The 16,462-nt window shown below is 37.6% G+C and overlaps 2 protein-coding genes and 1 pseudogene across 2 annotated transcripts; 1 reads left to right on the plus strand and 2 right to left on the minus strand.

The window, feature by feature from the left end:
- Positions 1 to 1,146: 1,146 nt before the first annotated feature.
- LOC123194542 (trihelix transcription factor ASIL2) lies at positions 1,147 to 4,849 on the minus strand. The gene is made up of 2 exons (XM_044607783.1): positions 3,537 to 4,849; positions 1,147 to 1,393 (listed from the first exon to the last, which is right to left on the minus strand). Exon 1 carries the CDS (start codon positions 4,547 to 4,549, stop codon positions 3,542 to 3,544), a length of 1,008 nt encoding a protein of 335 aa, XP_044463718.1. The 5' UTR covers positions 4,550 to 4,849; the 3' UTR covers positions 1,147 to 1,393; positions 3,537 to 3,541.
- A 1,717-nt stretch (positions 4,850 to 6,566) lies between these two features.
- LOC123194188 (glycine-rich cell wall structural protein-like) lies at positions 6,567 to 7,559 on the plus strand. The gene has a single exon (XM_044607347.1). It carries the CDS (start codon positions 6,567 to 6,569, stop codon positions 7,557 to 7,559), a length of 993 nt encoding a protein of 330 aa, XP_044463282.1.
- A 352-nt stretch (positions 7,560 to 7,911) lies between these two features.
- LOC123194441 lies at positions 7,912 to 15,909 on the minus strand (annotated as a pseudogene).
- Between the last annotated feature and the right edge of the window lie 553 nt (positions 15,910 to 16,462).

Here is a 16,462-nt window from a genome sequence, read left to right on the forward strand (position 1 = left end):
CCAAAACCATACTTCATCTTGTCATTTGCTTTCCTTCCACCATCACCTTCTCGCTTTTGGGAAGGGCTGCCACTATTCAAGCAGTTTCAGACAGTTACCATGGAGTAAATCTTGATGGAAGAAGACTTTTATTTAAAAGTGGGATGAGTTGGATAAAACTAATCCATACAAGTTTCTGGGAGTCAGTGATTAATGTTGGGCTATTTGGAGGATTGTTTACCAGTTTGACAATGTTGCCAAAGATACTATTTGCATATGGAATAAGATCAAGATTGTTGAGATTGTTTTGTGCAGTAGGGTTTATAGGAATTCCATTTTGTGTGGGCTTTGCACAGGTTATGGTTATTGGGAACTTGGCAAGAGTATTATCAGTGTTGGAAAGTGAGTGTTATGGAATTGAGTCATTATTGAAGGCAAAGAAGCTATTGCAAGGAAGAAGACAAACAGCTCTGGGGATAGCTTTGTTAAGTAATGTGAGCTTGAGATTAGTTGAGTGTTTGTTTGAGTTTAGGATGAGCAAGGATGTTCATTTATGGGAAGCTCCATTGTTGGTTTCCATGTACTCTTCAGTGCTTGTTTTTGACAGTGTCATGAATGTTGTATTCTATTATGCATGTAAGCCTTGAAATTGCAACAAAAATGAGGAAACAGTGAAGGCTTTGTATTTCACTTGCTAATAATCAAAGAAGATGTTCATTCAAGAAAACTTCTAGAAATATTATAATTATCTGTTGCATCGCATTACAGACTACATTCATGGTCAACACACAATTATTTTACTCCTTCATAGGCTAGCTAAATTATGGCGTCCATACACTAAACAAAAAATTTAAAACTTGATCTTTTTCCCTTTCTCGTCATTACATCATAGAAAATAGAAAACCATCAAGTAACTCTTTTTTCATACACATCCTCCTCCTGAGTTGTTCGGGTTATAACTTTTACACACAGATAATAATCATTTTGAAGTAGGGTTAAATTTAAGCCAAACATATTCAAGCTCCAAAATAAATTTAGTTCGAACTTGTCCGAAATAAGCTCAGCACAAGAACTTTAACAATTTCAAATATTACATAGAGAATAAGGGGAGCTGGTGTAATATAATTCTTGAAAACATCTTGAGAACACAAACAGAAAGACTGTGAATATCCAAAAAATGATGTTACTTGAAAACGTATCAAAAGTGAAAAGCATTTACAATAGAAAGAGTGTACTAGCCAATAAAACACAGGTTTTCACAGATTCCAATCTTGAGGGGAACACTAGAACAAGGATATAAAACATCCATGCCCATCACATTACACAAATCATAAGACCTTAATGAATTCCCTGGTAGCTGCATTCACAAAGCTGAGAGATTTGGATGGCATCATATCTTCAAGAACTTCAGTTTCTGACAATAATAACATTCAGAATTGTTATATTACTGATACCAAGATTTTTTGAAATCTTGTAAAACAAATGACAGATCCCAACAGATAATCAGTCCAAAATATCCAAAAATGAAAAATATACATCAAGATTCAAGTGACACACAGAATAAGATCTGATGACCCAGAATAGTCCAAAATGTAAATCCAATGAATCAGATGACAGGTCAATAAAGATTCCATTAATCTCATAGGTCATTTCCATAAGTTTAACTTGTTCCATGCAAGAATCAGCAAAGGTCCTCAGACTCTTTCTACATACCAAAAAGAAGATTGTGGACAAAATCACTACAACAGGACATTAAAAAGAAAGCGAACAAGACAAAAATAAGGGAAAAAAGATGAGCACAATTCCTTATTGAGAGGACAAACATTACCAAGAACATGTGTCCTATCAACAAGAGATGATCATAGTTTTCATATGACCTCAAACAATGGTAACAAAATACTCAATGTTTCTATGATAATCTACAGTTTTTCAATGACTACTAATTCATAAAGAAGAGAAAATACCTAAACACAAAAAAGAAGACAAAGAGAAACGGTCAAATGTACTTCTACATATACACTCTGCCAGTGTGTGCAGGGTGATCTAGACTTGACAATTCCTGTCATTAGATCCTGTCAGTTTAAATTTCGAGTTAAAAACCTTCAACTCTAACCTTAACCCAACATAAACTATATCCAGGTTCACCTGAAATAAGTGGAATTGACCAAAATCATCCACTGTTTCCACTCTCCTGAGTGTTTTTAGTGTTTCAATTTCTTTTCTAAATTATCCCAATCTATTATTAACAAAACACACACCATAACACTTTTTTTTTATTGACAAATGACCTAAAAAATTACATATCAACACCCTTTATAACATGACAATGATCTTATTAATCAAATTTCATTCTTACAACTCAAAAATAAAATAAGATTTTTTAATAAAAATCAAGAATACTCTGAACAACTACAACTACATAGAGATACAACTATATGTAATATCAAAAAATTTTAGTTGTTGCGAATTCTTATCTTTTAATATTTCTACAATCTGCCCCTAATAAATTCTACTACAGTAATAATTATCTAAATTTTGGGTGAGTTTAGGTTGGTTTCATGTCAATCTAAACACAACCTGATTTAGTTTCAATTTGTACCAAGTTGGCCTAAACAAAATTTCGTGTGAAAGAAATCAACTAATCCGATTTTTTCATGTCATGTCATGTTGGGTAAACGGATATTGCCAGCTCTTGGGCGATCATTTCAAAATCTCTGATATATTTAATATAAGGGCCTAATCCAATTCCTTCAACATTCTCAGATTACCCATATTACAGCCTGCATATAAGAAATTTCATTTCAAACTTTCTAAGCTAAAGAAAATTCTACTTCTTCTTTACAGTGTCTGACATTTCAGAAGCGAATAGTGCAGAGTATATACACACCTTCAAAATAGAGAGTTCATTCAAAAATGCAAATTAAACAACTAAACATTCAAACTTTTAACAATATTCACTATGTTCATTGAGAAGTCATGTCAGATGGCTGCCTAAAATGTCACTCAAAGGAGCAAATAGGATACCACTAATTTCTTAGGGATCAAAAATGTCTTGAATTTGAGAAAATTCTATGAATCTTTTCAGTTCTATCAAGTAAATGGTAGCAGGTCGCTCAGTGTCAGTTCATGGATGGAAGTTTGGGTTTGTTATCTCTCCATTTGATGCTAAGAAAGATAGCAGCACTTCTTCCCATGGCAGCAAATGAAAAAACATGATGTCAATGTGATGTATTCTTTCAAGAAGCACTGTGCTCATGAGATGGTAAGTCAGTTATGTCATTCTTAAGTTTAAGACAGAAAAGCTAACTAAAATAGGTAAGAACATAAATATAATGAAAAAAAGGACAAACATAAATGCAATAATATTCCCACCCTGCTATTTTCCCCAGAAAACATAGTCAGTACACAGTTAGGACTATTAGATCAAAGGCAGGAGCAAAGGTACCAATAAATATCCAACTATAGTGTGACATGCAGCTATAGTAAAATGTAGAATGCATCAGATAAAATAACGCGCACGTGTGTGTGTGTGTGTATAACAAAAAGTAGACACTCACCAACATTACTCACTAAGATTCTCCATAGAATCACCTTCACCATCATCATCATGACTGTCCTCATCATCATCAGCTTCCCTGATTTTTGCAATCTCAGCCTGCGCCCTCTCCAAAATTTTCTTCTTCTGCAACTCCATCTCCCTATGAAAGTCCATCCTCATCCTCTCCAATTCCATCATCTGTTCCCTCTTGCTACTCTCTATCTTCTCATATATCTCCCCAAATTTATTCACAGAATCAGCCAGCATCATCAATGAAGCAGAAGACTCCTCATTTTTTTCATCCTCTTCCTCATCCTCCAGCTCCGATTCAGTCGGACTATCCCTCATTTCATCAAATCCATTAGACCGATCCAAATAAACCCTAGTATCCATAAACACAAACTCACCAGAATCAAGCCCACAAGCTAACCCGCCACACTCTCTTCTCATGTCCATTAACATATCCATCTTCTTGAAAAACACCCATTTACTAGAATTTACTCCCATTTGCTCCACTTTAACCTTCTCCTTCTTATACTTCCGCTTCAGTTCATCCATCATTCGCCGACATTGGGTATCTGTTTTTTCAGTCTTTAACGCTTCTGTTACTTTCTCTGACACCTCAACCCAATCTTCACTTCTCAAACTTTTTCTCCCCAGCTGCAAGAACCTCTCTCCCCAAATTTCAAGCAACACAAATGCCTCGTGCTCGCTCCAATCATATGATAATTTGACACTTCGTGGAGCGAATTGATAACTAGAAACTGCGGTTCTCACCTTCTGTCGTTTTGGATATCTCTCAAAATTCTCGCTTTCTTTGAAATTGTGGCGATGCCCATTTGTCTCACCAAATTCAACACCATACTCTTCTTCTTCGTTTTTTTCTTCATTGTAAGCATCGAATTCGTCATCTTCATCATCTTCTTCATACTGGAAGCGGTTTTTTAATGGACGAGAATATGAAGGGATTTTCTGGCGATTTAAATTATAGGGGTTTGAAGAGTACCTTGCATCATCTTCAGTGTTGTCCATTTCGGCCAGAGTACAGATAGATTGATTCAAAATAATGCAAACCCTGACTGACAGAGGTTAAAATTTTTTGGTATGGTTCGGAAAATATGTATGTTTTGACATGCCAAAAACCCTAATGGGTGGTTTGTTGGATATCTAATTACAGTTATGGAGAAATCAAAGGGAACAAATTGGAATTTGAACAGAAAATAATGAAACCCTAATTTTCAAGGGTTTGAATTTGTCCCAATGATTGGTGGCATCTGGGAGGGATGGTGCCAAAACGCGAAGATAACTACGTTTCCATATTGGGCCTTACCGGTTAAATGCGGGGAACCGAATCTGTTTCAGCTGAGCTGAGCCTTGGCCTGGGCTGGTTTTCTCATACGGCATTGTGTAGTTACGCAAGGGGATAATTACAATTTTACCCAAAAAAAAAACCTTTTTCTCTAAATAAACGTCACTTCTTTACCATTTAAAAATATTTGTCGTAAAAATACTTTTAAAATCAAATACGAAAACCATTTCTCTCTATCGTATGATAACAAACTATTCATTTGTCTATGATATAAACCCTAAAAAAAAACTCTCCTTTTTTAAATGTCATGAATCAATTTCTTTTACATAAATCTTATAAAACTGATTACAATATTTTATATTTTAGAATAAATGATATATTAAAATTGATGTGAAATGACTAGTAACCATAAATAAAATATATCTTTTTTGACAACATTTATTAGATTCGACTAAAAATCTCAAACTTAATCTATGGTTTACAATCCATAATAAAAGGAAGAAAAAGGTTGTCGAGTCAACATATCTGTCATACTTATTCGGTGACAATTGAATATGATATATCTCTCAAAATTTGTGAAATCATGATTTAAATAATATTTTATCTCTAACGAGTGTTATGGTCGTGCACTCTAATAATACATGGTCATGCATCCATCAATTTCATCTAATGTGGCAATTCGGTTTCTTTGTCCACATGATAGGCTAATTAAGTGAGGGATTAATAATGAGCATATGTCCTTCTTGAATAGTCATTCACCAAGCAAAAACTCATATTTCCATTTTATAATCATTTTCAAATCACATTCAAGCATCAATCAAACGAATTGACTAAATTGCCGTTAGAATGTATATGTGGGTGTTGCATAGTTTCATCACTAGAACTCTGCTACTTGACTTTGTATGACTGTCATTTTTGTCATGGCCACTCTTTTGTTTTTCACTGAATCACTATTATTGCCCTAATCTCCCCGTTCATCTAAATTCACAACATTGCTTTTGCGGCGTGGATTGAGGGTGGGTGAGTATACTCTAACCATCGTCATTAGACTGTTCATTCAGTCCATATATTCTAATTCATTGTAATCTTGGCCCTATCATTTCCCCACCAATGCTCCCACCTTCGATTTGCTACACTTTTTTCCTTGTCTCTTTGTAATATGTTGATTTACACAATCGTTATATATATATGTCAATTTAAGGAAATATTTGAGGATATTGCCTAATGATATTTTATTAATGATAATAATCAAACACAACTTTGAGTTAGATAAATTTAGCGCGGTTGAGTCAAAACTTCTCACAAGTTCATTTAGAAATAATGATATCCCTGACAATCGCTCTTAATTATGTACGCATATATCATCAAGGCGTCTACTTTCTGTCCATGCAATATATATGGTGATGGGGGTTGGCAGCTTCTTCTCCAAAGTTTTAGTCTTAAATGGAGATGTATAACTCGGAAAAGTTATAATCAATTAAAGATGGTTAGCTCACGGGGGAAGCTGTGGCTGTTCTGAATACAACGAAGAAATCACGCCGATAGACATATAGTTGAGCTGGATGAGTGTTGTAAAGCAAGTGGCGAAGCAATTATAGATGTAATGCAGCCAACAACCAACCATATTTCATGATTCATCCTTCTTTTATGCTGATCAAAACCTTGAAAACGTATTGTTTAAATGTTGATTCTTCTATAAATGCATTTCTACATTTACGTACAATCTCATCACGTCTCACTATGGCTGGAAAACTCTTTTGGGTGTTGTTGTCGGTTTCTTTGGCTGCGAGCTGCGACTTTGTTGAGGGTAGGAAACTAGAAGAGAAGAAGAGTGAACAAGAAAAGAAACCAGACTGGTTCTTCGATGGTAGCCCGGGCTGGTTTGGGGGGACTGGTGTATTTGGAGGAGGACATGGGCTACATTTCGGACACTCCTTCAGTTTTGGTAAGGGAGCAGGCGTCAGTTATGGCACTGGATATTCTAACCCAGGCACTGGAGCAAAGCCTGACTGCCTAGGAAATGGTGGTGCTGGGGGGATGGGAGGCGGTGGATTTGGCGGGGGTTTTGGAAAAGGGGGTGGTGCAGGTGGAGGAGTTGGTGGTGGCTCAGGCGGTGGATTTGGCGGGGGTATTGGAAAAGGGGGTGGTGCAGGTGGAGGAATTGGTGGTGGCTCAGACGGTGGATTTGGTGGGGATATTGGAAAAGGGGGTGGTGCAGGTGAAGGAGTTGGTGGTGGCTCAGGCGGTGGATTTGGTGGAGGTATTGGAAAAGGGGGTGGTGCAGGTGGAGGAGTTGGTGGTGGCTCAGGCGGTGGATTTGGTGGAGGTATTGGAAAAGGGGGAGGTGCAGGTGGAGGAGTTGGTGGTGGCTCAGGCGGTGGATTTGGTGGAGGTATTGGAAAAGGGGGCGGTGTAGAGGGAGGAGTTGGTGCTGGTTCAGGCGGTGGATTTGGGGGAGGCATTGGAAAAGGGGGCGGTGTAGGCGGAGGAGTTGGTGCTGGTTCAGGTGGTGGATTTGGGGGAGGCATTGGAAAAGGAGGCGGTGTAGGCGGAGGAATTGGCAGTGGTTCAGGTGGTGGATTTGGGGGAGGTATTGGAAAAGGAGGAGGTGGTGGTGGCAGTGGCGGGGGTTTCGGTGGCGGTGTTGGTGGAGGTTTCGGTAAGGGAGCAGGTGGAGGCTTTGGAGGCGGTGCAGGGGGAGGCAGTGGTGCTGGTGTTGGTGGGGGTAATTGAGGCACAATTGGTGGTGGCTAAATACCAATCTGCTGGGTTCATTGATTTTACTACCACAAGTAAAATGGAATAATTGTGTTGAAATGCCTGATTAACCTTTATATTTTTGCATTTTCATGTTCAGTTCATGTTATCGAATTGTTTGTTTAAAATAATTCCTCATCTCTGTAAATGTTAAAATAAACTGCATGTTCAGTTTTAGTGTTCTTTCTACTGTCTTGTTACTACATAATAAAGATGGCTTTACCAGGGCAGGTCCCTTCTCCTGTGACATCAGAGGAACATAAGATCTACTATAATATTCTAACTGGTCAAACAAAATATGACAGAAAATTGCAGGGAAGAGAAGTGAAGCTGCTAATTCTTCGTTTGGCCTATTTTGTAACATTGACAAAATAACATTTATATATCATAAACTTGCTAAAATCATTGATTGTGTATTAAAGGCACCCCGGGCTTCAATGAAGATGAAATATCAGAAATTGCTTCTCCCACTGTCAAATGGAGTCCATTTGATCCGAATGAATCAAGGATTTTTGACTTATTCTCCGTTACAGTTCCATTTAAATTCACCAAAAGCAAAAAGCACCCAGTTAAGCATATTTTCCAGGGAAAGATAGAAATCAGTGGCAGCAGTCTGAGGATCTTTTCCTGTCCATGACCCTTTTGAGCTCAGCAATGGTGTCAATGCCGCTTGTATCTATTGTTGTCACCGCTGAAATTTGTTAAACAAACAGATTTAGACTTTGAATTAAAGCTAAACCTTCTTGTTGGTATATGTTTCTGTAAATTTTTGTCACCTGTCATGTCCAAAATAACACATTTCCGATCACTCCCTCTAGTTTTGTGGATCCTCTCCTGCTCGTCAAGGACCCATCTCAGAATCCTGCAATGAAAAATGGGACTAATTGTGACACATAAATAGCTAGGAATAAAGATGGATATGAACCGAACCGAGTTTGAATATCTTTTAACTTGAGTTTTGTTAGAAGGAGAAATAGTTCAGTTTGAATTCGTCGAACCAAAATTAAAGATAGTTTAAGTTCGATTTGAATACAAATGATTTGATTCGAATTTCACTTGAGTTTATGATTCAAATCTATGAGTTAGATTTGTGGTTCGGATTTATGGTTTAAATGTGACTCATTAACAGAACAACATTATTTTAATTAATAATAGTTAAAATAACATCGTTTTAATGATTATTTAACATAATTTTAATCAAACAAAGAACTAAGTTCAAAGCAAATCGGGTCATCTATCAAACTTATGAGTCAAACGAGGTCATATGTCCTCACTCAAATTTGATTCAAATTAAAACTAAATGAATTCAAATTGAGTTGAACAGATTTTTAAACCTGAGTCAACTCAGTTACTCTACTTAGAAAATCCAGAAGATAATTGGCCTTTAATAAAGATCTCCATTCATATATCTCCATTAATTTACCTTTCTTGGAGATAATTTGGATTTGCAAATAAGAAGGGAGCTTCAATGCTCAGAATATGGAAGGATGGAACCCTTAGCGCAGCCTCGTAACGATCAAGGCTTTGGTATATCTGAGTGCCCGAAATATTCCCCAAGATCAATGTGTTTGGCCTTGTAACATGAAGAATCATCTTAAATACTGAAATTCCAACCTGAATTTCCAAGCAAAAGATTCGAAAAGTTACTTTTTTCATCTATAATGCTTTTCTACCACTACCCAGAGAAGAGAATATTACATACAGCTATAGCAAGCCCCATCTGCACGGAAATACAAAGAACACCGAAGAAGGAGCAAATAAAAATCAGAAAATCGAGTTTATTGATCCTCCATAATCGAAGAACGGCCGCATAGTCAATCAGCCCGATAACAGCTGGGATGATGATAGCTGATAAGATTAAGTTTGGCATATAATATAGAACAGTGGAAGGAGAAAAAGCAATGTCACAAGGACTGCTATTGCCATGACTATATTTGAAATTGTTGTCTTTGCTCCAGCATTTTAGTTTATAGCAGAACGAGAAAATGATCCTAAAAAGTCATTTAAATTAGCCGTAGTTAAGAGGAATTCTGTAAAAATACAACACAGATTAATGTTAAAGATAAAATAATGGCAGGCAAATGTTATGTAACCTGAAGTAAGATAGCATGAAAAGCACCAGCCCACCATGTTTGTTACACCGATCGCCACCATCTCCTTGTTTCCATCGATTTGGTAATTCTTCAGGGAAGCAAATGTTCTCCCTCCTGCTATCGCTTCCTAAGATTAATAGAAAATAGTATCATTTTCACAGAATGAATTTTCATTACTTCTTACCCATTAAATATAGAAGGCAAATGACACTAAAATTTCAGGAGGGCTTACAGTGAGAGATAAGATGCCAGTAATTAAGCCTGTTTTAACAGCAAGGGCTAGATGAGGACCATGAAAAAATAGCATGTTTGCTGAAGTTGGGTTCACACCCTTTGGCAATTGACCAATCTGTTAGACAAAAAATGGACAAAATTAATTTTTCCCTTTTTTGGAAAGAAATTTTTATAATATCCATTATAAGCAGAAACAGAAAGGAAACCTCTTTACTATAAGTGTCGTAGGCAGATCAAACTTTCCTGTAAAGAAGTAAGGCTAGAAAGGAAACATAGAAGTGCTTACTGTGGGAACATGATGGAGTTTGTAATGGAGGAAAAAAATCAAAAAAGTGGACAGAATGACGGATGTCAAAGGAGCTGCCGCTGGAACCCAGAAGAGCTTCGGTTTCCTTGTGCTCTTAAGTTTTCAGTCCAAAAAAGTCACAAATCATTCGTGGATTAAATGAGAAATAAACTGGCAAATTAAGCTGAGTAGGGAAGTTGAATAACTAAACTCACACTTTGCCTGGCTGTGAGAAGAAAAGTTAGGAAAATGAAGCCTATAACAATGGTGTCCCGAGTCCACTGCACATTAAAGAAGAAAAATGACCTCTTTGTTGTTATCTCTGAGATGCTTAAATTTATCGTGTAGTTTGTTCTTTTATACTTTATACCTCCTTAAAGTTGCCGAAAACTGACTTCATAACAGGAATGATTTGCATCCCGCCAGTGAAATGAGTAATCCCAAGCAACCCTTTGAGTTGTTGTAGAGACACAACTACTGCTGATCCAGCCATAAACCCTATCAGAGTTGCCTTTGATAGAAAATTTACAATGAAAGGGTATAACCAAAATCAGTTCAAAATATTACCTTATTTTCTTTGAAACTACACACAAGCAAATAGAAAAGAAACAGCTTGATCACCGTAGTATATGTATCGTCATACCTAAAAATTCCTAGTGAAGCTTGAAAAAACCAGCGAACGAAGTAAAAGTGAAAACAACTTTGACATAGAGATCTCTTTCTTCAGTAAAAGAAACCTCATCGTTTAACATGGTGCCCATTGTTGGATTTTAAGGATAAAAGAATAGAGAAAGAATAATATAATTATGCAGCAGAGTTCTGAAAAAAAATTGAGAGGATATGCGGAATACATACACTACTACTTTTTTATTTTTTTAGCAAACTTATATAGAAGCTGAAACAGATAACTTAATGGCCTGGAATCAAGCCATGAACAGTAACACGACTTTAACAAACTGCTCTTAATGGCCTAGAATCAAGCCATGAACAGTAACACGAAAACTGCTCTTAATGGCCTAGAATCAAGCCATGAACAGTACACACGAAACTGACCACTACAGCAACATAAACTGACCACTTCCTAAAGACCAGGACAACAATTAAAAATAAAACACATGAACTGCACATGGACATGTTTCAGTCCTAAAGCATTTCCTAACACTCCTCCTAGCTTTAGGAGCTGCAAACACCAACGTTCTGCCTTAGAAACTCGAATCTACTCATTGGAAGTGGCTTTGTAAACAAGTCTGCCAGCTGATCTTCAGACTTGCAGTAAACCAGAGTCACAAATTTTTCTTTCTGCACTTCTCTTAAGTAAAATAACTTGATGTTGAAATGCTTAGTTTTCCCATGAAACACAGGATTATGGGAAATAGCAATGGCAGCTTGGTTGTCAACAAAAATTTCAGTACTTTCTTTTTGCTCCAGATTGAGATCCATTAAAATCTTCCTTAGCCACAAAGCTTGATTAACAGCAGCTGTTGCAGCAACAAATTCTGCTTCAGCAGTGGATTGCGCCACAGTTTCTTGCTTTTTTGAGCTCCATGAGAAAACACTAGATCCAAGAGTAAAACAATAGCCTGAAGTACTTCTCATATCATCAATGGAACCTCCCCAGTCACTGTCAGAGAAACCATCCAGCTTGAACTCCTTGCTTCTTGTGAATTTAATACCAAAATCACTTGTGCCTTTGATATATCGAATCACTCTTTTGGCAGCCTTGAGATGCAATTCACTTGCACAGTGCATAAATCTGGACAGAATACTTACAGCATTTAAAATGTCAGGCCGTGTTGCTGTAAGATACATCAAGCAACCAATTAAACTTCTAAAGTGTCCATCATCAACTTTATCGGCACCATCTTCCTTGCATAGCTTCTCCTTTTGATTCATTGGAGTGCTTACTGCCTTGCATTCTTCAAGCTTAAACTTATTCAAAATCTCCTTGGCATACTTCTTCTGGCATATGAAGACTTCATGTTCAGCCTGCTTAATTTCCATTCCAAGAAAAAAGGTCATCAAGCCGAGATCTGTCATTTCAAAAACTTTCATCATTTCTTGTTTGAACTCATCAACCAGCCATGTATCATTTCCTGTCAGTAAAAGATCATCAACATAAAGAGAAACTATCAGAACACCATTGCTTTGATTTTTGACATAAAGAGTGGCCTCAGACAAGCTTTTTTTAAAACCAAGACTCAGCAAATGGTCATCTATCCTGCTATACCAAGCTCTTGGAGCTTGTTTTAACCCATAAAGAGCCTTCTTGAGCAGGAACACCTTGTCCTCTTCTCCTTTCTTCACAAAACCTTCGGGCTGTTCAACGTAAATTTCTTCTTGCACTACGCTGTTTAAAAATGCTGATTTTACATCAAGTTGATATACTCTCCAATTCATTTGAGCAGCTACAGCAAGCAAAAGCCTTATGGTGTCTAGACGAGCAACTGGTGCAAAGGTATCCGAGTAGTCCACGCCAAAAACTTGAGCATAGCCTTTCACCACGAGTCTTGCCTTGTGTTTGTTGATAGAACCATCAGCATTTAGCTTAGTTCTATACACCCACTTGACTCCAATCACCCTTCTATCTTGTGGTCTTTCCACTAGAATCCACGTATTGTTTTTCTCTATCATGAATAACTCCTCCTTCATTGCAGCTGTCCACCTTTGATCCTTTTTTGCTTCTTCATAATCTGCAGGTTCACACACAGCAATGTTACACCTTTCATGAATGTCAGAAAGCAACCTAGTTCCTCTCACAGGGACTTCATCCATTGTTTCATTTTGCCACTCTACTTCTTCTTCAGTATTAGAACCAAGAAACTTGAGTTTCAACTCTGTCATGGTCTGACCCTTCTTTTCTGCATTGTCCCAGTTCCACTCTTCATCCTCCATAAAGTGAACATCCCTGCTAACAACAATATTTCCAGTTTGTGGCTGGAAAATTTTATAGGCCTTGCTGACAGTGCTATAGCCGATAAAAATGCCTGGTGATGCTCTTCTATCTAGCTTGTCACGTTTGTTCTGTGGAACATAAGTGAAACACAAACAACCAAATACTTTAAAAAACTTCAGTGATGGTTTGTAACCATACCAGACCTCAAATGGTGTTTGATCTTTTATTGCCTTTGTCGGGAGCCTATTTTGAAGAAACACAGCTGTATTTGCTGCCTCTGCCCAAAACTTCTTTGGCAAATTTTTCTCATGCAGCATGCATCTTGACATTTCCAAGATGTACCTATTTCTCCTCTCACTAACTCCATTTTGTTGTGGAGTGTAGGGAGCTGTAAGCTGATGTTCAATGCCTGCTTCTTCACAAAACTGGTTGAATTCTCTCGAAGTATACTCCTTCCCATTGTCTGATCTCACAATCTGAATTTTGTAGCCACTTTCATTCTCAACTCTTGCCTTAAATTTCCAAAAGACTTGAGCTACTTCTGATTTAAACTTCAAGAAGAAAATCCAACACATTCTGGTGAAATCATCAATGAAGGCAATATAATAAAGACTACCTTTTAAAGAAGGTGTTCTTTGAGGGCCTGAGACATCCGTATGAATCAATTGCAGCTTCCTTGATGCTCTACTAGTTGCCTTTGAAAATGGTTTTCTATTGAGCTTGCCAAATTGACATGCCTTGCAGCTTGGAATCTGATCTTCAAATTCTGGAAGATCTTTCGCCATCATCTTGGACTTCATTTGCAGCAGCCCTTGGTGGTGATAATGCCCGAGCCTTTTGTGCCAAACTTCTGTGATATTTTCCTTGACTGAAAAAACTGCTTGCTTCTCCTCCAATGGATTTAGAGCAAAACTTTTGCCTTTCATTCTGACTTTAAAAATATCATGATTGGCTGCATCTCTAATTAGACAATACTTGTCTTCAAAAACAACTTTAAAACCTCTTTCCATCAGTTGGCCAACACTCAACAAGTTTTGTTGAATTTCAGGAACAAAAAGAACATCATGAATTAGTTTTGTACCTGAACAGCTTGTTATTGCAACTGTCCCCTTTCCTTTGACTGAGATGTAATCACCATTACCGATTCTGACTTTGGTAAGGTTGGTTGGCTTCAAATCTTTGAAAAGTTCCTTGTCATTGGTCATGTGACTGGTGCAGCCACTGTCAATTAGCCAGCTTTCACTTGATTCACTGCTTGTGAGACATGTAGCCATGAATAATTGATCTTCCTCCCCTTGATCAGCAATGTGTGCTTCAATCTCCTGTTGTTGAGCTTTTCCTTTGCAAATTATTGCTTCATGTCCCATTTGATTGCATTTGGAACATTTTGCGTCAGGTCTCTTCCAACATTTGACTGGAAGGTGTCCTTCCTTTCCACAATAATGGCAAGGATTTGCGTCAAGTTTCTTCCAACATTTGAATGGAGGGTGACCTTCCTTTCCACAATGATGGCAAGGAGGGTATTTACCATTGAAGCTTCCTTTTTTGCCTTTGTTGTTAGGAACAAAAAAGTTTCCTTCTTGGCCTTTCTTCTTTTTCTTTTTGTTTTTGTCAGCTCCATGATATTTTGCAAATAAGGCTCCTTCGGTGTTGACATCTTGCCTCATATGCCTTCTTTGTTCTTGTGCCTGCAGAGAATTAAGTAATTCCGCCAAGGAGATTTTTGACAGATCCTTGGTATTTTCCAAGGTTGTAACTGTCGCTTCATACCTCTCAGGTACTGTGACAAGGATCTTCTCTACAATTCTTGAATCATTAAATTCAGACCCGAGTAGTCTGACTTTGTTTGCAATTTCAAGAAGTCTATCTGAATACTCTTTGATTGTTTCAGACTCCTTCATCTTTTGCAACTCAAAATCCCTTATCAAATTTAAAACTTGCATTCCTCTTATTCTTTCATCTCCTGCATATTCTTTCTTGAGATAATCCCATATAGACTTGGCTGTCTTACAGGAAATTATTCTTGTGAAGATCGTCGACGACACTGCAGCAAACAAACATGCTTTGGCCTTCGACTTTTTCGTCTTCTTCTCCTTATGCGTTTTCATCTGTGCCATGGTGGGATTTTCTGGAAGTGCAGGAACATCGTAGTCTTCTTCCACTGCTTCCCAAAGATCCAAAGCATCCAAATACGCCTCCATACGAACTGCCCAAATCTGGTAGTTTTCTCCGTCGAACACTGGCGGAGCAATTGAGGAGAAACTGGCTTCGGCTTCCATGATGTTTTCAAAAACTCACACACAGATCCCGTAAGAAGATAGCTCTGATACCAATTGTTGGATTTTAAGGATAAAAGAATAGAGAAAGAATAATATAATTATGCAGCAGAGTTCTGAAAAAAAATTGAGAGGATATGCGGAATACATACACTACTACTTTTTTATTTTTTTAGCAAACTTATATAGAAGCTGAAACAGATAACTTAATGGCCTGGAATCAAGCCATGAACAGTAACACGACTTTAACAAACTGCTCTTAATGGCCTAGAATCAAGCCATGAACAGTAACACGAAAACTGCTCTTAATGGCCTAGAATCAAGCCATGAACAGTACACACGAAACTGACCACTACAGCAACATAAACTGACCACTTCCTAAAGACCAGGACAACAATTAAAAATAAAACACATGAACTGCACATGGACATGTTTCAGTCCTAAAGCATTTCCTAACACCCATCACCAATGAAGCTATTGAGAGTGGACCAATGCCAATATTTCTTGAACTCCCGAGTACAGAATCCATCAGTGGTGGCACAAAGCTTGAATCTACCGGCATCACATAATAACTACAAAAATATAAAACTGACATCACACATTTATGATATAAAATTTGTTTATGGAAGGAGAGTGTTCTTGCACTTACACAGTCCAATTACCGGAGGCAAATTCGCAAGCTTAGCATAACTAATTCCCTGCCAGTCCAAAAAAAATAAAAATCGTTTCCCTTTTGATAATGTTGATTGAAATAAAAAACCTGAGGGATGGCTAAGCTGGCAATGGTGAGTCTGGCTATAAGATCAGACCTAAAGAGTGCAGATTGTAAGCAGGAGCCCATTGTAATATAGGAAACACATATTGAAAACCCAAAACAATTTTTCTACGGAAAGTCTTGTTCTTGAATGCGTAGAGGGAATCATCTGGGAAGAAAATCTCGCGAAGCCTGTGCTTTAGTTTTTGAAAGGTGGTAGCATGTGGAGGAAGACAAGCTTTGCTTTTATAGAGATTGTGACATACTCAATTGTCGCGAGAATCTTTCTCTGCTAGCTCGGAGCTTGTGTTCAGAATTTGTCTGCAAAAATGACAAATGTTCA

This window comes from Mangifera indica, chromosome 13, assembly GCF_011075055.1.
Source record: "Mangifera indica cultivar Alphonso chromosome 13, CATAS_Mindica_2.1, whole genome shotgun sequence".
NCBI lineage: Eukaryota > Viridiplantae > Streptophyta > Magnoliopsida > Sapindales > Anacardiaceae > Mangifera > Mangifera indica.